The 27,191-nt window shown below is 40.4% G+C and overlaps 1 protein-coding gene across 3 annotated transcripts in view; it reads right to left on the bottom strand.

Annotated features, from left to right (window-relative positions):
- The window catches only part of cntn3a.1 (contactin 3a, tandem duplicate 1), a 101,318-nt gene that overhangs the window by 52,467 nt on the left and 21,660 nt on the right, over window positions 1-27,191 (bottom strand). For all 3 annotated transcript variants that reach the window (XM_075476495.1, XM_075476496.1, XM_075476494.1), the window contains exons 4-5: window positions 25,759-25,934; window positions 18,551-18,646 (exon numbers count right to left, since the gene is read on the bottom strand). In XM_075476495.1, coding sequence (XP_075332610.1) covers window positions 18,551-18,646; window positions 25,759-25,934 — 272 coding nt within the window. The remainder of the gene's footprint in view (window positions 1-18,550; window positions 18,647-25,758; window positions 25,935-27,191) is intronic.

The raw sequence follows: 27,191 nt of genomic DNA on the forward strand, positions 1-27,191 counted from the left end.
CTTCCCCTTGCTTTCATCATAAGAACACAAGATGAGATTTGAACTTTGCTTAATCAGACCTCTTTTGTTTCCTCTCTCAGTTTTTCGTCAGTGATGTTTATGTTTCCATCGTGTCAAATTTTCCAATACCATAAAATCTCACGTCAGGAAAAAACACGTGTTAACAGACGTGCTTTGGCAGTCAAGAAATAACCGTTAAAGGCTGGGACAACCTACGAACATACGAAAACACCATCACTCGGCAGAACGTGCCCAATTTGAATAAGAAAAAAAAGTGGCTTAAATTCAAAGCTAGCAACAAATCAGCAACGTCTGACGTCCAGAATAGAGGTTTCACCACTTTTATACATCACCTGAACTGAAAATATGCAGTAAGCAGCACACAGGTGATACTACTTGGTTGTTTTTTCTGTTATTTCGTGCTAAGCTCCGTCTGCTGAAAGCTCCTCCCAAAGCAGCAATCTGCTCTATCACAGACATTTGGGACATTTTTTTAGGTTGATATTCATAAAAATACTTCTGTAATTTATTTTCAGATTTTTAGTGGCAGAGAAAGAAGGCTCCGGAAACTGGTACAATCATACAACAAGCGTAACTTTAAACTGTGTGTGTCTCTCCTCATCACATGAAATAATAATGCTGCTAAAAGGATAAATTACCACACAGCTCCAAATTTCAACTGTGATTTACATTAATAATATTTTTTTTTGTGATTTGTCAACTCGACTTCTCTCTCTGGTTTAGACACACCGCTTCCCTGCTGATCAGCTTTGCATGTCCTAGTGTATTCATGTTACCATGACTGAGAGTTGATCTGATGTATTATTCGAAATTCTATTATTTTTTTCTGCACTACTCTTATGCTCATTGTCATAGGCACATTTAGACACTTAGTAAAGGGAGTTACATTTTGGTTTCAGTGTTTGCATCTTCAGAAACGCCACAAACTCCATTCCAACATCTCTGGTTTATCAAAATAACTTCCTGACTTGATCAGTCCCACCAACAAAGAGAATAGCTGGAATATCCTCTTCTCTCCCTGATCCTCACATGGTCATGCATATTTTATGCTTTCTTATGAAACCATACTTCATCCTTCAAAGGTGCAGGACCTGACAAAGTGGAACAACAACAAATAAGTGGTTACTAATTAGCTTGTTAAAGATTCATGCTGAGATACAGGATAAAGGAAGTGAAAAGCACTGATAGTTGTATTCGATCGACTTAAGAGGCTTCTGTGGATGGGTGGTAATGGAATAATGCAATGATGAGTGACAGTGAGTGGCAGATTTTCATTGTGGTTCCATTTAGTCCTTGTGTAATGAACAGGCAGCATCAATTTCCACTTAATGATCTTATAGGAGGGTAGAGAAATGGAACATGACGGGCCAAGGACATAGTGAATCAAGAGTGGGTTTAAGTACAAGTGTGTGTCAAAGAAAAGTATATGCACAGCTTGTGTCAAAGAGTATACTCGCAATTCTGTTCCCCGGATAGCGAAAGCCATTAACCAGGACATCCAATCTGTATTCCTAACACACAAGTTCACGCTACGAAATGGCCTAGGTCACGTACTACATGGAAAAAATCCCTGCAAGCTACATGTGCTGTTACTAGCATTTTTTGTTTTGGACACTGGGTGGAGAAAAACAAGCGATTTCAGCCTTGAATAAATCTGAAAGGCCCTCTTCCATTAGTGAAAGCAGGTCAGATGCATTAGGCCCTGAACTAACCACAGTCATTCAGATCAAAACAAAGCAAAACATGACACAGACCAGCATCTAAAGCAAATAAAGGAACGATTCAGACAAAGATCTCGGGCAGGGTTTCTCTTGGAAGCCTAACAATATTTTCATCAGTGTTTAAGTGCAACTTCAAAGTGTCTTTGACACAAAATCCTGCAGGGGTCTTGTGGGTTTTCAGGAGTTGCTACAGTGAAATAATGGCTTCCTGAATCATGCATGGGATGTTGTAAGCCTTTAATGGGGAGATGAAGCAGATCCTGTCGAAGACTTTAATCTGCTGATCTTGAATTATGTTCTATCACCCTTTACGACAACATGCTACTGACTTTTCCAACACCGAAAGTCAATTTAAATGCCAATAGGATTTCTTGTGATTCTAATATGCAATAGCAGTCACAGGGCTGTAAGTACTATCAGAGTAAAACATGCCATGAACTGCCTAAGCTGACAACTTTATCATGATATTTTAATTCCAATTTATTCTTATTTTCTTTCGATTATGATCAAACTATATATGAATTTATATATTATATCCACAGCTGGATTTGATACAATAAACCCCTCATATTTATAGACTAACCACACTTGGAAAGGATATGTCAAAACTGTATCCAACACAATCAGGCTTGTCTTTCTGCAATTATGGTGGAAAACTGAAGATGATTTTTCTCACAGCATCTCCTAATAACCTCAACATCACCATGAGCAAGAGAAATTTCTGACGACAGCCGAGTCTGAAAAAGAAAAACAAACTATTCAAAGCATGGGGAAATGTCTCCCTTGAACAGATATGTTTCTTCACAACACATATACAATAAAATCAGTCATATTAGTCATACCCCAAAGCAAGTTTTTGGCTGCATTTCTTTAGTATAATGAAAACAGCAGAGAAGCTCACTGACCCAGTTGGACCGAAAAAAAAGAAAAGCTATTTCTCACCATTCATCAAAATAAAATTACTATTGACAGTTAGTCTGAAAGAAAGAATGAATATTGGGTTTTGAGATCCTTTTATTTCATATTATGACAGAAATTTCCCACATTATATTAGACTGTGCCTCTATCTGCTCTGAGCATGTATTAGAAAAACATGTGTATCTATTGAGCTGAAATGTTTATCAGGTCACTGGTTTGGACTTATTTGAACATCTTTCTGAAAATGGCCTACTTATTCCAGGTGTCCCCCCACCGCTCCAGCCCTGTACAGGTGTGCCCCAATCTTTCATTGTCTAATATTCATCTCACATAATGGGTGGTCACTACAAAGACTGATCGGAAAGGTATGATGTTAATTATTATTTTCAAATGAAGAGAAAAGCTGCACAATGTCTTGCGAAGCTTGTTAAAGGGCAATGCGAGTGTTTCCGGAGTTAAGTCAAGTCACTATTATTTATTTTGAGCTATTGGGGCTTCGTATCCAGGTCAGATCTCTCTCTCTTTCTCTCTCTCTCTCACACACACACACACACACACACACACACACACACACACACACACACACACACACACACACACACACACACACACACACACACACACATACACACACACAAACAAACACACAAACCTTGTGCTCACCAGATAATGTCTGCACCATAAGCAGTTAGCAGGTGTCAACAGAACAGATGAATTCCCTAGAGATGCCCACAAATACCACAAGTTCCATAAATGTTTCCAAACAAGTGTTAATCCATCTTAAAATGTGGGACTGACAGACAGGGAGCCCATGTCCCACACCCAGGAATGTGTATACATGCATGTATGTCTGTATGTATTCGTGTACATGTATATATTTATTTCAAACACAACGCTGAATTCCAGCATCATTTATATATCACTGATAATGTACAGTGCTCTTGTTTTCCTAAAAGAAAAAAAAAACAACTCCAACTCTTGCCAATATCCCTGGACAAGGTGCCATTAGGAGATTACAGTCACACGACATACAAACCCATTACACTAAAATGGATGAAAAAAGGCTGCTCTCAATGTCATTACAGCACAAAGTTGTATGTTCAAAGTCAAGTCAACAAAACAAAATGCAAAGAATGAGTGAACCACTGGGAAATGTTTTAATGTTAATGCCAATGTATATTTTATTCTGGCATTGGTATGTTGCTTTCATGTACTCTTTATTCTAATTTATATTTTCCTAAAATGTTACTTATTTCATACCATAAGAGAACTCATTTTTTTTAAAGCTCTAAGCTGTTCACCATTACCATGACCAGACTGCTGCAGCTTAAAAGAGGGTCACGATGCACAAAGAGCTTTATGATAAATGAGCTGCTGTCAAATCACTACACCTTCTCAAATCTTAATTTAAAACTTATCATATAATGTTATTAAAATTGTAGTAAAGTAGATATATATGCAGTAAACAGACTAGAAAAAAGACTTAAAATATACCATGCAGTCTGTATCGGGCTGCTTTAGAAGATGGATGGATTTGGAATTCTTATGGAATCAACATACTTACTTGGACAAATGTTGCTCAAATAAGCAGAATGATTGAGCGATTATTTATTAACACAATCCACTATCATATTTTTACTACTTTTGAGTGATTATTCTGAGCACAAGTGGCTGGGACCAAAATGTCTCTCTTACATTCTTAACTTTGCTAGAGATCCATTTTAGTCTGTAGCTTTTCAGATCAGGTTTAGCATTGTTCAGCATTAGAAATAATTATGTTACATAGTTTGACCTATACTACGAATTATGGGTTTTTCCTTTCACTGGCTTATTCCTGCAATTACTTGTCAAAATAAAAGTTGTCAGTCCTTGTTGCAGAGGGCCCAGGTTTTCGCCCCAGCATGGTATCCTTTGCTGTCTGTCACCCCCCTCTCTCTGTCCCCTTTCCTCTGTCTTCTCTCCGCTGTCAATAAAGGCCACTAGTGCCAACAAATCTTGAAAAAAATATAGTGTAACACTTCCTCTTCTAGTCATTAGTGATGTCAATGGTTAAACCAGACAACGGTTGGCAGCAAATATAAAATGCTACAATAAGAAACGTCTAGCTAAGGGCATGCGATGTACATGTGAGATGTCTTCACTTAGGTTATTCCAGTTTTCTTGTTATGATTGACTTTTAGACATGTGTACTTTGATTCAGCTCGGAAGAGCAATTCAATTTTGGAAACATTTTCATGAGTTTTCCGAGACTGTCTCCTAACAATCTCCTGGACCCTCTGGCCAGGCCTGCTCTCAGTGCCTTTAAGTGAATGGGGAGACATTTATGCACTTTACCTCTTGGTTGAACCAAGAGTCCAAAAAGTGCAAAGGTTACTAAATCTTTAAAATTTAAAATGTGGCTAAGTAAATCTAAATGTATTTGTTTTGTTTTGTTAATTGTATTATAATTGTGTTCTATCACCATTTTAGATCATAAAAGATTGTTGGTAAAGCATTTAGCAGGTCTTTAGAAACTACAGCACTGTCTGTGTAGTTACAAGTCTTTTATGAGCACCTGAAGACTTTGTGTAAGACTCCTTGTGACAGATATAGGCCAGGTGTACTGTGTGTGTGTATGCATATCAGCTGTAGTCACACAGAAATCATTATCTGTGAAACCAAAAGACCAACACATCATAAGAAGAAGGTGGGATTTATGTTCTTATTTTAATAGCACACATACTGTGAGGTATCTTGAAGTGGTTAAAATCATAGCCGCTGATAATATCAACAAAAAGGCATATTCATTCAACACGTAGTTTGTCTTGCAGGTGGAACCCTCTCATTACATTATTACAACTTTCCAGAGCTGAGCAGCAAACTTGAAGAATTCTTGAGGACTGGACTTGTACTTGAAAAAAAAAATAGACTAGAAAAGAAAGTAAAAATCACATTTAAAACTAAATCCTTTAATTGTATTTCTTTTTAAACACCTCTGCCGTCAGAAAAATCTATATATTTAGTTCATTTATTAAGCTGCAGTATCACCTATTATTTAGCTGCCTGTAAATGCACACCTTGGAAAAATAAGGTTTTAATTGAGAAGAAATCAAATTAGAAATGTATCACTTCTAACCTAACTAGACTAGGCCTAACCTAATTCAAATATGATAATACCAAATTCAATTACACAATTAGCCGCTGCAGATATTGAAAATTCAAGTTTGTAAAAAACTGCTGCATTGGGGTTTTTACTTACCATAACTCCTGTGCAAAGTTGTTAGAGCAACTACACACAGTATTCTAAATGTAACATAATGTACAGACACATTTGACAACATGAAACTCACATGTGAGTAAATAAATTATAGCTATTTACTGTATGTGTCCATCCTTACATACAACCAGTACAAGAAAAGGTCAGTCAAGGTTGACTAATTCTGTCCCATTCTTAAAAAACATGCTTGAAGTGTTTTCCAGAAAGTGCATAGTCTTTTGTCAAAGCATTCAGAGAAAGGAGGCAATTTCCCTCTTCAAATTGTAAAAATGAATTGAACGACATGAATAGAGAATTGCCTTGGCAGCAGACCGCACGTCAGACCAGACAATCAACTCAACTTTCTGATGTGGTATGATCCTCAGTTAACCAATGTTTTTCTCTTATGAATGATAAACTATAAAAATAATTTGAAGTGGCCTGATTTTTTAAAACAGCCCTATTTTGAATACTGTCTGTGCAATTAATATCATACAGAAGCCTGACACTTCTGACAATGCGGTGATTTTGTTGAGTGCTGATGTGAGTAGGTGTTGGCAAGTACATCTTTATTTCCAAACTTCACAACAAGGCTGTCAATTCTAAGAACATGGTTTAATTATCCAGCTTTTCTTATAAACACAAGGTAAGAGGTATTCTTATAACATACACTGAACAAACCCTACCATAACACTATTAGGCTTTCATGAATTAGTCATTTTTTTCCCAGGACACCCCAGGTAATAGTTTGTGCTCAGCTCAAATAATGCAACAAACACATTCTCATTTATAAGTCTTCACACAGGAGCTTGGTCAAGAACACCTTGCATCAGTGTTCAATGCAAGTTTTCCAATTTAGCGTCAATTTCCTATGCAAAGGGGAACTGCTCCCCAGCTGCATATTGCTTGTTATTCTTCTGCGGTGGTAAGTGATGCACCAGCTGTGCCGCTGGTTGTAGATAGTTGTATGTTTTCAAAAATTAATCACTTAGGGAGGTCGGATGGGAGCAGTCGCCTCACTCCCAAGCATGTAAGTCATGTTTAAGGTCAACCTTGACACTACTGTTATGCAATTCATTTTCTTCTTTATTCAATTTCATCATGTTAATTTTCGGCCCTCGTTTTGGTTTCCTTCACTCTACTACAGTAGCTTATAAGAGTGTTAGGGATTAAAGGTGCTCTATGCTAAAAAAAAATTGTTTAATGTCCTGTCAAAAAAAAAAAATCAACTATTGCTATCTACAGCATTTGGGGGGGAAAATCAATAGCTATGACGTTATATTTAAAATAATTTTATTAGGGTATTGGGCCTGTATTATGTGATGCCTAAAAACAGTGCATATGATCATTTTCCACATTCATCATTCCACATGAAGTGGAAGTCCATTCATTCCTATGGGAATCCCATAATATCTAATAGTAAGATGTGCAAAACTGTCTGTTGTCTTTCTAATTTGTCCCTAGAATGTACCTCAAGTACATTGAGAAAGTTTAACTTTGGTGGTGGAGTGCTGAGGGACCACGCTGCAGAAAGTTCAACAAACAAAGCAGTGAACAGGCTAACAAACTACTGCCTTGACAAGCTGTTACTATACATATACTGATCACATCATGGGCCCTATCAAAATGAAGTCTCTTCAGAGTGTATTTGGATACAAATCCATTTTTAAAATAATTATTTTGAAAGATGTGAAAGGTTCACAATGATGCATTTAATGGCACAACTGGAGGATTATACGTCAACCTAACAAATGCTTATTCAAGTACAACAAATAGTTAAAAGCATCATAATTATTTAACTGATTCGATCAAGTAAAAGTGGTAAAAAATAAAAAATGTGATCTTCAGCTTGGACATTGTGATGACAGCTGGGGCTGGACTCTACAGGAGGCCGACAAACTAACAGAAATGTTTTGAGCGACCGAGCAAATTGTAGTCCTAATGGGCAGCTTTTAGTCATAATTTCAGATGCGTTTAGCTGTCTGACAAGGCAAACACAAAAGCATGTGAATCAGAGCTTTATTGGTAATTGATTAAATTAAATTTAATCAAGCCAGTACCTGCTCTCAATCAGAGCCTCTTCCGTCAACATGAGGCTATCTCACGCGAGACATCACGTCACGTGACATTTCAAAATTCCAACCTGTTAGTAAGCTAGGCTTTGCTGTTGCATACAACTTCATTTCACTTTCGAAAGAAATACTGGACTATGTTTGTAAAAAGAATGGCAACGAAATTGTGACTTTCCAGAGCGAGTTACTCCACACTCGGCAATCAACTACGGACTCACGTGACGTGATGTCTCGCATGAGATAGCCTCCTGTTGACGGAAGAGGCTCTGATTAAGAGCAGGTACTGGCTTGATTAAATTCATTCTGGACTCTATATCCGACCACATGAAGACCTCGGGACACTTCGGTTTGGCTTTAGGGACCCTCTACTCACTACCACGTAAGTGTTATGTTGTTTGGAGCTGTAGAAGAGGTATAAAAATAGCATTTAAAACACAATATAAATTGATGCCCCCATGGCTATGTTGTCAGTCCGAAATCTCCGTGCGAGCAACACTGTCAGGGTCGGATGACATTTTTTGCATCTTTGCTATGGCTAAATCATGGGTAGATTGGGCAATACAGCTGGATGTTGTAAACGACCAAAATTGTCCTTTAATATACCTTTTTTATCAAACAAAAACCTTATATTTTGGCAACAAAGCCACAGCTTAAAAGTGGTTAGAGATAACAGGATGCTGTAAATAAGAAAACATATTAAGTGTGAGCCAGTTTATATTGGTAGTAAATTCACCTAATTTGCATGTCCTGACATCTGATGACATCACTGTGTGGCAGCATCTTGAACTACATAACTTCTGCCTGATACTGGATTTTGTGATAATTTTCTCAATTCCTGTACACAACAGTACAGAAAATAAAACCACATTAGTTTAAGCTGTTCCTTTTGAAGGCTAGAAAATGTGGGCAAAGGTAACTTCACAGCATCATTAATTTTCTTTGCATAGAAAAATACATTATAGTCTGCTAAAACGTGGATAATGTAAGCAAACAAACCAATATTATAATTCATTTTTAATATTAGTCAATCTATTTAGAAACCAGTTTTATTTGCCCAGTTCCCAAGACGGCTTTTTTTTATTAGTGTTAGCTTATAGCTTGATTTCTACATTTCTACGACTGGAAATTGGCCCCTTTTGTGTTTTAACATGTAATTTAACTTTTTTACTTCAAGTGTACTTTACCTGAGTTGGCAACATCCAGCCCAAAAATAGTAGTGTCACAAAGTTGTAAGATGGTAAAATTTTCTGTTGAGTATTACTTTTTGCAGGGCAGCATTTCTGTAGCTTGATGGCAAACCCCAATAATGTACATTTTTATTTTCAAGGTCTTTGTTTTTTTCATATTTCACTCTAACCAAGTGTTACAAATTAGCCTGACTACGTCATACTCACGATTCTAGTCAGAATGTGAGTCTGATACTGCTCAATAGAGTTTTGGGTATGGAGCGTGTTTCAACCGAACCAGGATAAAAAATGCCTCTTCGCTCAATTGGATAGACCTACAACCAATCAGAGCAACGAAGTATGTGACATAGATTAAGCGACACACACTTGATGTAGGAAGGACGGCAAAAACATATTTTCTATCGATAAAAGCCTTTATCGCGTTTGTGTCGCCATTAGGGCGATATATATATATAAAGACCTTTATAATGATACCTTTTATTTTGATACGGTTTCCGGTAACTCCTTACCACTTCCTGCCTTGGCATCAGTTACTTCCTACTAAGTTCAGATCTGCTAAAAACGATTTCTACTTAAGTATTCCTGACCATGAACGATGCTAGAAGTAAAGTCGTAAGTAAATTTCATTGTTAAGTTAAATAATTAATGGATTAAGTTAAGTTGAAAGTTGAAAGAGAAGGTAATAAATAGGTTTAAAAGATCGTTTTTATTTACATGTATTTACAAGGATATTTCATGAGACTTCATGTCAAGCTAAACTTTATGTTAAAAACAGTCAAACTTTGTTTGTTGCAGTTTTCACTCTGCCATGTGATGCTGGATTCTTCAAGTAAACAACAGTGAAATGTTAACTACAGTACGGACTCCTTGTTATTGCATCAGAGTTTAACTTGTTGGATAGCTTCAGTTAATACACTGCAGTGAAGACATCATAGTGAAAAGACTTTGAAGTTAGCATTGAACATCGAGTCAAGATGGAAACTAGATCTAATAAATCAAGCAGAAGTGGAAGCAGCTTTCATTCATCTGCCTCATCAACCAATGCTTTACTTCGCGCACGAGCAAAAGCAGCAGCTGCAAAAGTGCGTGCCGAATATGCTGAGCAAGAAGCCAAAGCTAGGATAGAAAAAGTTAAAAAAGAGACTGAGATTGAAACACTTGCCATATGCCGTGAAGCAGCAGAAGCTGAAGCCGTAGCAGCTGTCTGGGAGTCAGCAGTTACAGGGAACAACCATTATATTGTGCTGGACGAAACAAAGTCAACAGAACAAAGCAAACTTGAACGAACAAGTGAATACATCCAAACTCACTTCCATTCCACTAACCCTGTCCAACAAACAGCCATGGAGGCTAGTCTGCCACCAACGCAGCCAACCACCTATGCTACTCTCAGTCACAGCCCGAACAACCCCTTTGTTTCACACCATCAGCCGCCTGTGTTTTCATATGACAACACAAACAATGTGGATTTTACAGACTATGACTTGGACTATGCACCACCAGCAGACAAACAGTCAGTCAGCCAGAATCCATTTACCAGAGTAGGGTCCCGGGTCATTCCCAAGAGTCTCACCTCGCAGATCAGCGACTTGAATATTAGGGCTCCATCTTTCAACCCCCAGCAGTCAAATACTCAAAGTATGTCTGCAACTGAACACCTGGCACAATATTTAGCTCGGCGTGACCTAGTGAATACAAGTTTGTACGAGTTTGATGATAAACCGGAAAATTATCGTGCTTGGTTGTCATCATACAAAAATACCACACAAGGACTTGGTCTCACAGCCACTGAGGAATTGGATTTGATGACACGATGGCTTGGAAAAGAATCCAGCAACCAGGTGAAACGTCTCCGTGCAGTGCACATAGCAAGCCCACAAATAGCCCTGGTGAAAGCCTGGGAACGTCTTCAAGAGTGTTATGCAGCCCCAGAGGTGATTGAAAAGGCCCTCTTCACCCGGCTGGATGCATTTCCCAGAGTCTCAGCCAAGGAAAATCTGAAGCTACGAGAGCTAGCTGACCTGCTTATGGAAGTGCAGTGTGCAAAAGAAGATGATTACTTACCAGGCCTGTCCTACCTGGACACGACGCGGGGAATTGAACCTATAGTGACTAAGTTGCCTTATGGACTCCAAGAAAAATGGATCTCGGCCGGTTCTAAGTATAAAGAAGCAAATGGAGGAAGGTTCCCACCGTTTGATTACTTCACGAAATTCATATGTTATGAGGCCAAGAAAAGAAATGACCCCAGCTTTGCCTTTTTAAATACCACTACAACATCATCTGTCCGAGCTGAAAGTGCTTTTCCTAAAACCATCCAGAAACCCATTGCAGTTCACAAAATCAATGTCGCTCCTACAGAGACAAATGTCTCCAGTGATCCGAGTAAGATCTGCCCAATACATGCAAAACCCCACCCACTGAAGAAATGCAAAGCCTTCAGAGCCGAAACTCTGGATGACAGAAAAGTATTTCTGAAAGAAAACGGAATCTGCTTTAAGTGCTGTAGCTCAACCAACCATATAGCAAAGGACTGCACTACAATTGTGAAGTGTTTTGAGTGCGACAGCACCCGACATGTCTCAGCTATGCACCCGGGACCAGCACCTACGACTCCTCTGACCTCGCCACAGCATGGCGGGGAGGGAGAAGGGGTAAACGACACCAGTGAGATTAGCTCAAGCTGCACAGCAGTATGTGGCACAGGACAAGTTGGACGGTCATGCTCCAAGATATGCCTGGTAAAAGTGTACCAGAAAGACCACCCAGACAAAGCCATCAAGGCCTACATCGTGTTAGACGACCAAAGCAACCGATCGTTGGTCAAGTCCAGTTTCTTTGACAAGTTTGACATCCACGCTGAGCCATATCCTTACCAACTGAAAACATGTTCTGGGCTAGTAGAAACTTCTGGCAGAAGGGCATTAGATTTTATCGTGGAGTCCCTCAATGGAAAAGTTACGATTCCCTTACCACCACTCACTGAGTGTAATGACTTACCTGATAATAGGTCAGAAATTCCCACACCAAGTGCTGCTCTTCATCAACCTCACCTGTCAAAGATAGCAGAACACATCCCAGAGCTGGACCCCACAGCTGAGATCCTCCTGCTGCTAGGGAGAGACGCAATCAGAGCACACAAAGTACGGGAACGAATAAATGGCCCTGCCAATGCGCCCTTCGCACAACGCCTTGACTTAGGCTGGGTGCTGGTCGGAGAAGTCTGTCTAGGGAACACACACAAGCCGAACGTCAGTTCCTTCCGGACGACCATGGTCGACTGTCATCGGCCATCACTCTTTCATCCATGCACAAGCCTTTTGCACATTAAAGAGGAACATCCCTACAGACTGCATAGAAACAGTGCCTTACCACCCAGAGCTAAAGAAGACGGTCTTGGTCAAAATGTGTTTGACCGCACCGGACAGGATAATAACCTAGCACCTTCAATTGAAGATGAAACCTTCCTAAAAATGATGGACAAAGAAGTCTACAGAGACGATTCACACAGCTGGATTGCTCCATTGCCGTTCAGACAACCAAGGCAACAGCTTCCCAACAACCGCGAACAAGCACTCAAACGGTTTGAATCACTCCAACGCCAATTCAGGAGGAAGCCAGAAATGCAACAGCAATACGTGGAATTCATGGGCAAACTGCTGAAAAACAACCATGCTGAGGTGGCACCAGAGCTAAGAGAAGAAGAGTGCTGGTATTTACCAAGCTTTGCAGTGTATCACCCACAGAAACCCGATCAAATCAGGGTAGTGTTTGATTCAAGTGCCCAACAGTCTGGGATCTCCTTGAATAATGTGCTCTTGACTGGACCAGATCTGAACAATACCCTTCTAGGAGTGCTCATGCGGTTCCGAAAAGACAAGGTCGCTGTGATGGCGGATATTCAACAAATGTTCTATTGCTTCCTTGTGGCCGAAAAGCACAGAAACTACCTGCGATTCTTATGGTACAAAGACAACAACATAGCCAACGAGGTCATCGACTACAGAATGAAAGTGCATGTCTTTGGAAATAGCCCATCTCCTGCAGTGGCGATCTATGGGCTCAGAAAAGCCATCAGAGAAGGCGCCGAGAAATATGGAGCAGACACAGTCAACTTTGTCGAGCGGCACTTTTATGTTGACGACGGCCTCTGTTCTGTCCCAACTAATGCAGAGGCTATTGGGCTGCTCCATAGGACTCAAGCCTCGCTTGCCGACTCTAACTTGAGGCTCCACAAATTTGCCTCAAACAGTCAGGCTGTTCTGGAAGCCTTCCCAAGCGAGGACTGCATACAAGCCAAAAAGGATGTAGACCTCAGCGGAGATGAGTCACCCACCCAACGCAGCTTGGGGCTCCTGTGGGAAATAGCAAGCGACACATTCACCTTCTCTGTGTCAACCGACACCAAACCATTCACCCGTCGGGGAGTTCTTTCCATGGTGAACAGTGTCTTTGACCCTTTAGGGTTTCTGGCTCCAGTTACGATCAAAGGCAGGGAACTTCTCAGAGAGTTGAATTCTGAGACATCAGAGTGGGACACCCCATTGCCTGAAGATAAGTTAGGCAAGTGGGAAGCTTGGAGAAATTCGCTTCAAGACTTAAGGCACTTTCACATACCTAGGATGTACACAGACATCTGTTCAACCAAGGCTGAGCGAGTAGAACTCCATGTCTTTAGCGATGCATCTGTGAAGGCCATTGGTGCCGTGGCCTACTTGAAAGCCATCCAAGGAGACACAGTGGACGTTGGATTTGTCATGGCAAAGGCCAAACTTTCCCCTCAATCAGACCCAACCATTCCCAGGCTTGAACTGTGTGCAGCAGTCTTGGCAGTGGAGATAGCTGAGCTGATTCAGGATGAATTGGATCTAAAGCTGGATGCCACCAAGTTCTACACTGATAGCAAAATTGTCCTTGGATACATTTACAACCAGTCCAGACGGTTCTATGTGTACGTTCATAATCGTGTCCAGCGTATACGCCAGTCTACCATCCCTGAACAATGGCACTACGTGAACACCGAAGACAATCCAGCTGACCTGGCATCACGGTCGGTTCCAGCAGCACGCCTCACACAGACGATGTGGTTCAACGGACCAACCTTCCTGCGCAAGCCCTCCATTCAGCCAGACCCAGCTCAGCCATTCAGCTTAGTCTCACTAGAGTCCGATGCAGAGGTCCGTCCAGTTGTGAAGAGCTACATCACTGATCTACAAGGGAAAGTTCTCAGCACAGAGCGCTTTGAAAGGTTCTCCACATTCGACACTCTGCAACGAGCCACCGCACTCCTGATTCACATAGCAAGATCCTTCAAGACTCCAACAGGCGAGTGTAAGGGATGGCATCACTGTGACTTACCTCGCTCGGTGGATGAGCTTTCACAAGCAAGAGAAGTCATCCTCAGAGCTGTTCAGAGGAATACTTTCGTGAAAGAATTTGAAGCTTTGGAGAGAGGAAAGCAAATTCCGTTAAACAGCTGCCTACGCTCTCTCAACCCAGTCTTACAGGACGACCTCCTTTGCCTTGGGGGCAGACTGAAGAATGCGGATATGGCCATTGAACAAAAGAACCCTATCATTCTCCCAAAAGAACACCACGTGTCCTTGCTTCTCACCAGATACTACCATGCCCAAGTAAAGCATCAGGGCCGTCATTTAACAGAAGGTGCTGTACGAGCTGCTGGGCTCTGGATCCTGGGAGGCAAGCGGCTTGTTAACTCAACTATTCACAAGTGCATCACCTGTCGCAGACTTAGAGGACGGATGCAGGAACAACAAATGGCAGATTTGCCCACAGAGCGCCTTACAACCTGCCCTCCCTTCACGTATGTGGGCCTGGATGTCTTCGGACCTTGGCATGTTCACACCAGACGCACCAGAGGGACGCAACCTGAGAGCAAGTGCTGGGCCATACTATTCTGCTGCATGAGCTCCAGAGCAGTTCACGTCGAGGTGATTACCTCAATGGACACCTCAAGCTGCATAAACGCATTGAGGCGTTTCTTTGCCATAAGAGGGCCAGCCAAACAACTGAGGTCAGACTGTGGCACCAATTTTATTGGGGCCTGTAGAGAACTCGGGCTGAGTGCAGATCAACCAGGCAGTGCGATGCAGAGGTACCTGCACCAACAAGGATGCTCCTGGGTGTTTAACCCGCCTCATGCCTCACACATGGGGGGTTCATGGGAGCGCCTCATTGGGGTAGCTCGAAGAATCCTGGATTCAATGCTCCGTGATCACAGCACTCGCCTAACTCATGAGGTTCTGTGCACACTAATGGCAGAAGTGACTGCAATTCTGAATGCAAGACCATTAGTTCCAGTATCGAGTGATCCAGAGAATCCATACATCCTCACACCATCGATGCTGTTAACGCAGAAAGTCGGCGTCCCACCACCTCCAGGTGACTTCACAGACAAGGACCTCCTCACTAAGCAGTGGAGACAGGTACAAGCCTTATCCAACTTGTTCTGGAACCGTTGGAGACAAGTGTACCTGTCAACCCTACAAGGCCGCAAGAAATGGACGAGGTCCCACCAGAGCCTGCAAGACGGTGACATCGTCCTCCTCAAAGACAACCAAGTTGCCCGCAATGACTGGCCTTTGGCAGTAGTCACAAAGGCTATTCCAGGAACAGATGGAAGAGTCCGTAAGGTGGAATTTAAGACAGCAAACCAAGGACAATCAAAAACTTACCTTAGACCAGTGACCGAAACTGTTTTGCTCCTGCGCAAGGACTGATGTTTCAGATGTAGTTCTTAGTTGAGTTTAATGTTCATGCTTGTGTAGTGACCTCACAGTGGTCAGGCGGGGAGTGTGTCGCCATTAGGGCGATATATATATATAAAGACCTTTATAATGATACCTTTTATTTTGATACGGTTTCCGGTAACTCCTTACCACTTCCTGCCTTGGCATCAGTTACTTCCTACTAAGTTCAGATCTGCTAAAAACGATTTCTACTTAAGTATTCCTGACCATGAACGATGCTAGAAGTAAAGTCGTAAGTAAATTTCATTGTTAAGTTAAATAATTAATGGATTAAGTTAAGTTGAAAGTTGAAAGAGAAGGTAATAAATAGGTTTAAAAGATCGTTTTTATTTACATGTATTTACAAGGATATTTCATGAGACTTCATGTCAAGCTAAACTTTATGTTAAAAACAGTCAAACTTTGTTTGTTGCAGTTTTCACTCTGCCATGTGATGCTGGATTCTTCAAGTAAACAACAGTGAAATGTTAACTACAGTACGGACTCCTTGTTATTGCATCAGAGTTTAACTTGTTGGATAGCTTCAGTTAATACACTGCAGTGAAGACATCATAGCGTTCCTCTGTTCGTCTTTCAAATTGAATGCAATGAGGAGATCCTGTAGAACAGACTCAATGGCAGAATCTACACACCCTAGCTCTCCAGCGGCAGCCATGTTTGTTTCAAACGAAGTCAAACCAAGCTCTCTTTAGTGACGTAGTCGATAATGTCCCTGTTGATCATCTGTCCATCATCGTATAAAGCCTGCCCTGGCAATATGATTGGGTCGACCCATTCTTGGTCAGGCATAATGATTTCCCAACTGAGCAGAGCCAGACCGAACTTCCCGACCAAATCTTTTATGGGCGGGGCTAAGTTCGGCTGGCACCCAGGCTAGTTACAAATACCCAAACCTAATGAATCGGGAGTGACAAGGACAGTGAAAAGATTGTTGTATCAAATATAAACTTACATATTTATGTGACAGTCTGCAGATTAATGCTACTAATCATGTGTGTTTGGCATGTAAAGTGAGAAAAATTACTTTGGTCTTTCCTTCTTGTAATTCAACATACAGCCATACAATGTTTTTTTTTCAAAGCAAACAGACATGTAGCAATTTTGGAGTCTTTAAATTATAGTCTTTTTACAATTTTTAAGCCCTCTGACATCTTTTGGGCGGTAGATCCGATGTAGCTATTCCACTTGGAGTGAGACAGAGTTGTAATTTACAAAGACTAAAAAAAACAATGCACCAAACAAGCTCAGTGCTCTGAAAACATTTCAATTGTCATCTGTGGTACATGCAGCACATTCTTGTGCTTAATGTTTGTGCATTGTGTTGTTGGCACACAGCTGCTGTCAAGGTAACTCGGACATTCTCCTGACATTTTTTTTTAACTCTTGAATTTAATTAACGTCCCAATTTCTTTGATACATTACTTGGACTTGGCTTGAGAACTATTTAGCACCGTTGTATGGAGTCGAAACGTTAAACAGTTAGTTCCACAACTGAATCATTCATGCAATAGAGCAATACAATAATATACTCTCCTCACCACAGTCACATTTGAAAAGACAACAGAAACATTGCATCAGTGAATTTTTTTGCCAGATCACAAGTTTCTACATGTACCATTACATATCGCATGTTTTTTCATCCTATAAATCTTCTAGATCTAAATCAATCTACATTTTCTTGGAAGCTTGACTTTTCAGAAGAACTCAGCTTTTCGAATCAGAAATTCCAAAGAAAGATGGGATGAGGAAAGGATGCAGTGATTTTGTGAGGAGCTGAACAGTCTCCCTCCCTAGCCATCATAATCCCATCCCACAACATGTTGCACATTTGTTGGCAGTACATGCTCACCAGTGAGACTAATCTGCCTTGTGATCTTACATTATAGTTTTCTTAGTAATCCTAACCCACAATAACTGCTAATTTCTGTTAATGAGAGCAACCAGAAAACACAATTTTTCATTGCATTGACGAGAATTTTTTTTTGTACTATAATAATAAATAAATATAGGTTTATTTGATGTCATATTGGCTTCATTTACTGAATCTATTTATTTATCCATCTATAATCATTGTGTGTGCTGGATTAGAATACATCCGGCCTCTTCAACAGAGGAAAATTACATTCAGTCCTGCTGGCAAAAAGCCCATCTTAAGACCCCTGTGTAGGTGTTAATAACACTGGATGCCAACTCGTATTGACAACATCATTGATGCAATGGGATGATGCGAAGCAAACAATGCACCTTCAGAGAGATACTCTGTTACCCAGCTTGGCAGCCAAAGACATCCTCTTCAGTTTGGATGCCAAAGTTTTTTTCCTCGCCCCCACTGAAAATCAGGCTGACAGGCCAGAGTGTCCCAAAGTAAAGATGACTCACTACACTGACTTCAACAACACAGATCAACAGCCAGGAGCCTTGAATAGGAAGGACAAACAAGATTTTGCTTCGTCCAGATAAAGGCATCACATGGAGAATCAGAGAGGTGATACGACACAATTTGAACATTTTTGTCACTAAAACAACGGTGTCCCCTTATGACCATAAAAGGTGCAGCATAATGAACAAATATATGAAGTTAAAGTATCACACAATGCAAAAAAAACATCAGAACAGAGCACCTTACCTCCAGAGTGGTTGGGTGGTCCACACAGTAAGACCACTCCTTGACCTTCACGAACCCTTACTGGATTTCGTCTCTGGGTCTTGAAATTCTCCAAGTCTGTTGATCAAAGCACAAATGCAAGAAAGCAACATACTCATTCCATGGTTTCATAAAATACAAAAGCATACGGGATGTAAACACAACAGGCAGATCAAAGAAAATGCATTAATGCATTACTGTACAAGTCATATCAGTGGTTGCGTAATTATGTACGGCTTGATCACAGCTTCTAAGTAAAGGCTGATATACGATGCAGAACTTCTGCATGTTTGTCATGAACCCATCATGACATGTTTGCATTATGCAGACACTGTGCTATAAAGTCCTAAACACTTCTGACTGGATCAGAAAACAATTCTTCAAGCATAAGTCACACATGAGTGAATTTAATTGGAGCAGCATATTGTTATCACTTTCTGTGTTTCATCCACTGTACAAAGACCAGCAACAATTAAATGACAAAGACTGAAACTTCGTTTGTATGGAAACCGATTACTTGTTGACAGTCGACTGAGAGAATGCAAATAAGTAAATAGAGACAACAACCCTTGAGCCCTTTTGTTACTTTTTGCCTGCCGTGGCCCTCAGAGATTTTGAAATATATCCCGACTACGTGGCTGACATAAAATTACATAATGAAAACTGACACCTCTTGTGTATCAGCACAGCAGGATGAGTCTCTATGATATAAATACAATCCATGATCTTAGCAGACTGTGTGTGCAATAAAAAAAAATACATCCAGCATTAAGTATTTCATTCTCACAATTAAAAGCTATTTTCTTCTACGTCGTCGTCTTTCACAAATGATTTTGCTCCCGTCTGACAACACAAATTAATTTGTAGGGGATCTTTCATGCAAGCTGCTGACAGACAGATCGTGTGGATACTTGAGTGGCCAAGTCTAAATCAATGTCTGAGCCAAAGCTTCAGGGAAAATATTCAACACGCCGAAGTCCCTTCTGAACTAGCAAGACATCTTTAGATCCCCTTGGATTTTCCGAGGCAGCTAGGTTAACATAAATGCAATAATCCTATTGAGGTGAAGCAGAAATTACAAATGTGTAAGGGAGAAATCTTTAACAGCATACGGATAAATGTGATGTCATGCTTACCGTGGCGTAACATTATCATATTATTACTGCTGTTTATCACTGCATTTGTCAAAAAAACACTCAAACATGTACTTTTTTTTTTTTTTTTTTTTTTTTTTTAAATCGGTTTAATGCAGAGTAAACTTAGCAACTCAACACAGATTGAAGCTTTGACACCTTGTAAGACCTTTGCTCCAAGATACAGATACAGACATACTTGTTTTAAAGAATCTTAGCCTCTCTTATAATATAGACTTTTTTGGGCATTAAGTACCAAAAAATTGACCTCTAACTTTGGAAATATACAGTGGTCATAAATGTAAAGGTATTTTACCAGGTATTAGAAGGGAATCTAATGCTATGTTGGGCTATATTCATGAAATTTGATAGAAAAGTTTGATGTAGTTAATGGCTCATTTCAAGTTAATTTCAAGTCTGTTAGAGGCAAACTCAAACATAGGCATTCTGTGACATCACTGTCACAAAATCATACTAATTCAATCATGGATCTATTTGAAATTCTACTTCAATTTGACCAATCATATATTTTCCTTTAATGGGTTAACTATGCAATCTCTAAATATATGACAAGTTCTGCCACCTGTCGGAGCACAAAAAGCAAGTTAATTTTAGTTAAGTTTTAACTGGGAAACCACTACAAAAACCATTAGACAGGTCAGCTAGCAATTTAGTCACGATAGCAGAAGACAAACGATGACAAATTTGCCAATTTATTAGCAGCGTAGGTCTGAAGTTTAACTTCATTGCAAAGTTTCCTACACTAAGCTGAATTTGGTACAGAAAATAAAGGCCTTTTCTGCATGGTGCCCCAGGATGACAGGATCTACTGAAGTACATGAGCTGGTATTGTTTCCCATTTTGAGATATGGGTTTTCTGATTTAAAAAAAATGTAAAAACCTATATGCTTCTATGTGGTAATTGTTGCTCCGCTTGCGTGTGCACTGTCACACTGTGTCAACAAAAGTAATCAATTTAGTCTTACGTGGTTAGCTGTTATTCATCTTGTGTCCTCCTTTATTGTCGCCACTCTGCACCTGAGCACTGCATACAGTTTGTGTGACTGTCATTAATGGTCGGGTCTACTTCCAGTTTCCCTGAGACGTGAGCTAGTTTTGTTTTTAATATTGCTGTAGCTAGAATGTTACTGTTGTTGTTTTAGAGGTGGAGAGGTTAAAACCAAGATTTGCTATCAGCTAATTACATGAAAGAACAGTAGAAAGGTATGCTGTGTTTGTTTTTTTCTGTTGAAGCAAGAAGGTCTAAGGGTCAAGGTCTGGGAGTTGGGATTAGTTACTTCACCATTCTGGTATCTCTCTTACATGCATCCACTGTTGAATTTTGAATTGAATGTTCAAATGTAGTGAAATTCACACAGGCTGATAGTGACGAATCACCTTAATGAGTTCATTCTGGAGTTAAAGTGAATATTTATGCCAAATTTAAAGAAATTCTCTCTCAACACAATCCAGTGAAACTGCTCTCATGAGAGTGTACAGGTCTGATGGGCTGATGACCCAAAAACAAATTGTCTATGGCTCCAGCTGTTCATGCCTGATAGGTGACTTGCTGAAATGCCTAGCTTGAGCAACAAATAATTTCATTTGTCATAAAACGTGACTGACTTGATAAAAACGTGACACAGCAGATTGAATGGCAAAACAATTTCATGTTACATGAACATCAGAGTTGTACTGCTTTTTTCCTCAACACTGAGAAAAAAAACAAAAAACAAAAGAATATTACTAGTTGGTCTTTTCACATTTCTCCAAGAGTTGGAGGCTTTGCAAAAAGACATAGCCTACTGAATTCACCACAATCACAAATTTACCATGACTGTTCTCAGTAATTGTGTATAACACAGAATCTGATTTAACAAATTTCTCATAAATGAAAAAAAAAAAACAGTTGCTCAACTCACACAGAGGGAAGCTCTCCTGATCGATATTTCTCTGGTGTATAGAGGGACGTAAATGAGCTAAACACTAAAAGCCAACAATGCTTGACAAGCCAAGCTGTTCAGCATGGTGTGGATCATCTTATCAAGCCTATCACAGCTCTGCACCTCCATGTGCTTCTCCATGGCAGGGTTCAGGCTATTTTGAGTGCTTTCAGATCCATGAAATTGAATGGTAATTTGCATTTTTGGGCTTGCTGCTCCAAATTGCTTCATTGTAATGAATGAGAGGAAATTGTAGAAAGGCACAATGAGGCAACTCTGTTACAACGTGAGCTTGCTGACAATTTGTGATTTGGTTACATTTATCATCTTGCCACAGGACAAAAGGCATAAAGAGTTTTTTAAAACCTTTCTAAAGTCCATTTGAAATTCTTTAGCCACAATATATTTCCCCTCCACCATGATCCATTTAACATACAAATGGGTTATTTTGTCATTATTCTCTCCTATAACAGAACCATTAGCAGTGGGTATGAATAGAATACATTGCTGAGATAATAAGATCCCTAAAGGTTTTAAAACCTATTAAAATGACATTGTTAAAAAAAATGCTCAAAATAAAATGTGATGAAAAAAATTGTTCTTATATTTAAAAATCCAATGGCATCTCCATGACAACTTTTCATGAAAAGTTGTGGACCTGATGATATAATAAAATCACAACTGATGCTGACAAGAATCATGTCCATAACTTTAAGCGGCTTGTATAAGATGCATCAGAATCTCTCCTATTGATACTCATAAGAGAAAGGAGAGCAGAAATGGTATAACCCAGTACATTTTATTATTGACAAAGGAATATGTAATACCTATACTGTATGTAAGCAGAGATTAAGAAATTGATATATGACAAAATAGCTGTTTTCAAAGAGTAGTCTGTTGTGAGCTTTATCATAAAGGCTACTATCTGCTCTTTTATAAATGGATCTTTTCTTCTTTTCTATCTCCGTTCTCAAAGAGGAATTATATAGTGAGCCTCTGACAGTTGAGTGACACATGACATTTGGGGAATGATAAACATCACAAGGGCCCTAATTCTTGCTGAGCGCCAGTGGTGGCGCCCCTTAATGATTACAACAATGAAAATATCTGCATTCAAAAAACACCTTTCTTCCAAAGAAGTAGCTGAGACCCAGATTGACAACCTAATTTGCTGGCAAGGAATGCTTTTGTTCCCTCCTCAGTTGCACTCCTGCTCAAAACAGGCTTAATATTCACCTGAATCAAAGCCAAGGGATAAAGAGCAAATTACCTTTGAAAAATAAAACGGCCAGCACAAAAGGATATATAATTTCTACCAAGTACATACGCAGATAAGGGCAAATACTGAATATGATCAAAAATCATCTGTACCAAAAGATAGGGGAGGCCCATCCTGCAATGCTATCAACAAGAACAACTAACAATTTCATCCATCATTATACACCGATACCCTTACGGTTCTAAAAACCATGCACAATCCCAGCTGGAGCATATCCTTACTCAGAACAGGCATCAAGTGCACTTTGCTCTGTTGCTGACCTTGCAATCTGTTGTACAAAGCTGCATCTTGCGTCAGTTAAAATCCTTTCACTTGGAACCAAAGGAAAAAAAAAAAAAAATCCAACGGGATTTGAAAGCTCAATCTGGCTCGATGCTCAGTAAACAACTAGATTATTCCTTCCATCATTCCCCACAGGCGAGTGGAACCTTTTTAACAGGGTATACTGTCAACAGGATCAAGAACATTTATACTTTCAGAGGTTTAGGCCCATAACAGATGGGAACAGAAACTGTTATATTATCCATCTTTCAGAGGATTAAAGATGTAATCTTACATTTTATTCATGTACCACACATCTATGCTCTGCAAACTTGATGACATGGGAGATCATTAGATGGTGCAAAACAAAGACTCTGATCTTGCTCGCCACCAGCAAGGACTTTCATGAATAAATTGACAATTTTAGATTGCATTATCAAAGAAGGTAAAATTGTGTTTTTAATAATGACCTAACTGTAATCACAGTTCTACTTTTGTTTTCAGCAGTCGTGCCTTAAAAGCATTTGTGTTAAGCTTCCAGATCTAAGAAGATTAATAATAATATTATGATTATTATTTTCTTAATCCTGTATTTTCTTCATTAATGGCTTCTACCATGGTGTCAGTCGCACAATGTTATTACAAGACAGGATGGAAGCCCTCGGGTCTTTGAAAAAGAATATTGAGCTCCCCAGAGTCAGTCTGTTACAAATGACATAATACTGACACTCATAACAGACTGCTCCTCCATGACTTATTCCCTTGACCTGAGACCCGTTCAATCACACAGCACACTTAATTAAGTTAAACCAAGAGCAATAAATAAGATGTATGACACATCAGCACTAATGCTTGTCCTCATCCGTTGACAAAAGCAGCAGGTCTCCGGTCAGGCCCGGGCGATGGATGAGACCAATCACAATGACATACTGTTCAGAACGGGCCTCAAAAATTTATAGGAAATGTGAATATGATCAACGGCCCACCGACAGCGCAGGATACAGATTTGCTCTCTATGCTGAAGATTTAATGCTGCTTTGTGACAAAGAAGCACCAAATAGCGATGAGATGAATATCTCCGGCGCTCTCTCGCCAAGGATCATTGCTGTGTCTGCTGTGGCGGAGAAACAGACATCAGAATTCAATCTAGCTGCACCATCTGTTCACAGATATCAGGCCTGTCATTTGATATGGGCTGCCCATCAAGAGTGGAGGCCTCAAGTTCACCTTGCCATAAGAGATGCCTTAGACTGTGGTCTTATAAAATGTGATGGATGAAGGCTACAAAACATCAACTATATGGTACATGTCAAGGCAAGCCATACAATCAAACAGTCTTCATCACAGAGGTATTTTAAGTTTAGAGTCACCGAAGAGAGACTAAGCACGAGCAGGGTTAAGACCTAAAAACACAACACAAGTAAACTGATACAACTTTATCAGTATTCTTTTTTTTCTCCCTAAGATTGGGTGTAATAATAAACAGTTAAAGAGAGCTCTGCTGGGTCATTAAACATTCAGCGAACAATATCTAATGTTCAATAAAACTTTCACTGTCTAAGGAAATCAAAGCTTAACAAACACAAACACAAATTACTCAAGATAATATAACAAAAACTGACCAATTGATGAGCTGTATATTTGAAATGTGGAATGAAAATGGGAATGAAATGGGAAAAAATAAAGTAAAGCTACAATATATACAGTAGGTATAACTAAATGAGCCCTCTGCAGATTTAGAGGAACACTTCTACCACAGTGCCATATAATAGTGAGAAAAGAGTATACAATCGGCAGTGATGCAGCAGAACCGAGCATATGATCTTTTTCATTCCACATATTCTTGTCCATTGTCACTTCAACTTTTATTTTACATATGTTGGAGATAAGCCTCCAATCAAGCAAGATTAATCGATGGGTTTGTGGGGTTGTGACTGCTAAAGTTCTCCTTGTTGCAACAGAGAGGTTAGTATCAGGAGGGGACGCCTAAATGGCTGATAAGAGATTGGGAGGGGTGACATGAACACAGGCTTTGCTTATCATCAAAAACATTCTTCCAAAAAGTCGCCAGTTTGGGGCAGGACCAAAGATATAAATATGACTGGCAGGAGATTGTTTTGATCTGTTGGAACAATCACTACATGTAGGGTAAACGCTGGCTACATTATCGGTTGTGTAACAGATTCTGTGGAGACCTTTGCATTAAGGTGGCAGATGTGGAGGAAGAATGAACCACATTGCTGCTGATTCCTTACTTTCATGTTCAGGTTACATTCACATGCTGACTTTATTTGGGTTAGAAGTGTTGAGGTCGCTCACCAAAAACAGCTGTTTAAAATAGAGTTGCAATTTTTTTGTTTGGGGTCCAGAGCTAAATGGATATCAGTCAGGGTTTTAGGATTGTGATTTAAAGAGAAAGGGAAAGATATGATTTTTAAGCAATGGTGTCAAAATCAAAGTGCTCTGCAACCCAGAGTCCTCCCTGAGTTGGCTCCCTATTTTCCCAGGCCCAAAGACCTAGACAGACATAAGGTAAATCACTGGAGTTCCACTTACAACAGAATGTTAACTTACAGGCAACATGGAGACTGGCTTCTCTGCTGATGATCGTGCCGAAAGAGTTTGATGCCAGACACTGATAGACACCAACATCTTCCTCTTTATTCAGTTGGCTGATGCGTAAGTTTCCACCCATAAGAGAGTAACGCGACCCGAGGCTGGGCAGGATGAAAGAGTCATTTAGCTTCCACCTGTGAATGCAACCACATGAGAGCAAACAAACTCTTAGAGACTTCTTACTAGTGTACAGACTGATGTTGATGACAACACATCAACCTGGCATGGAGTCAAATTCACATTAAACAGAGACAATCAACACCATTCTGTTAACAAACTGTCATACTGGCTAAAGTAACAAGAAGAGAACTAACACTGGCTGATTGTGACATTACTAAAGATTATCACAGGAGAGAGAGGCAACCGAAAACAGTTACCTCAAGCAACCGTTCATCTCGCTTGAGACAAATTCTCTGCATCCCTTTGACTCCTGTTTTCTTGCCAATCTGTTTGCTCATTAACTGCACTTCACCTCCAATCATAGCTATTTTCAGACCTAAAGACCTATGTCTGCCCAAACATTGACTAGAGAGAAAGCATAAAATGATGGTGCTTTTTGATTAAACCTCGTCTTGAGTATTATGGGAGTCCATCAAGTGTGTGCGAGAGTGTGTGTGAGTGAACGTGTGAGAGTGAGAGAGAGAGAGTATGTGTTACACATCAGTAGTCTCTCCATCAATATATGTTCATCTGTACAAAATCAATGTATGATTTGGTTTGTTTACTTTCAATCCAAATGGCTAATTTGGGTGGAATGCCCTCTCCGAGTCGGGAATGAGATCCTTCCCCAAGTGGAGGAGTTTAAGTATCTCTGGGTCTTGTTCACGAGTGAGGGACGAATGGAGCAGGAGATTGACAGACGGATCGGTGCGGCGTCTGCAGTGATGCGGGCTCTGCACCGGCCCGTCGTGGTGAAGAAGGAGCTGAGCCAGAAGGCGAAGCTCTCGATTTACCGGTCAATCTATGTTCCTACCCTCACCTATGGTCACGAGCTGTGGGTAGTGACCGAGAGAACGAGATCGTGAATACAAGCGGCCGAAATGAGTTTCCTCCGCAGGGTGTCCGGGCTCTCCCTTAGAGATAGGGTGAGAAGCTCGGTCATCCGGGAGGGGCTCAGAGTAGAACTGCTGCTCCTCCGCATCGAGACGAGTCAGATGAGGTGGCTCAGGCATCTGGTTAGGATGCCTCCTGGACCCCACTGGGAGGAGGCCCCGGGGAAGACCCAGGACACGTTGGAGAGACTATGTTTCTCGGCTGGCCTGGGAACGCCTCGGGGTCCCCCCAGAAGAGCTGGAGGAAGTGGCCGGGGACAGGGACGTCTGGGTTTCTCTGCTCAAGCTTCTGCCCCCGCGACCCCCGCGACCCCCGATCCCCGGACAAGCGGAAGATGA

This window comes from Odontesthes bonariensis, chromosome 10 (assembly GCF_027942865.1).
Source record: "Odontesthes bonariensis isolate fOdoBon6 chromosome 10, fOdoBon6.hap1, whole genome shotgun sequence".
Taxonomy (NCBI): Eukaryota; Metazoa; Chordata; class Actinopteri; order Atheriniformes; family Atherinopsidae; genus Odontesthes; species Odontesthes bonariensis.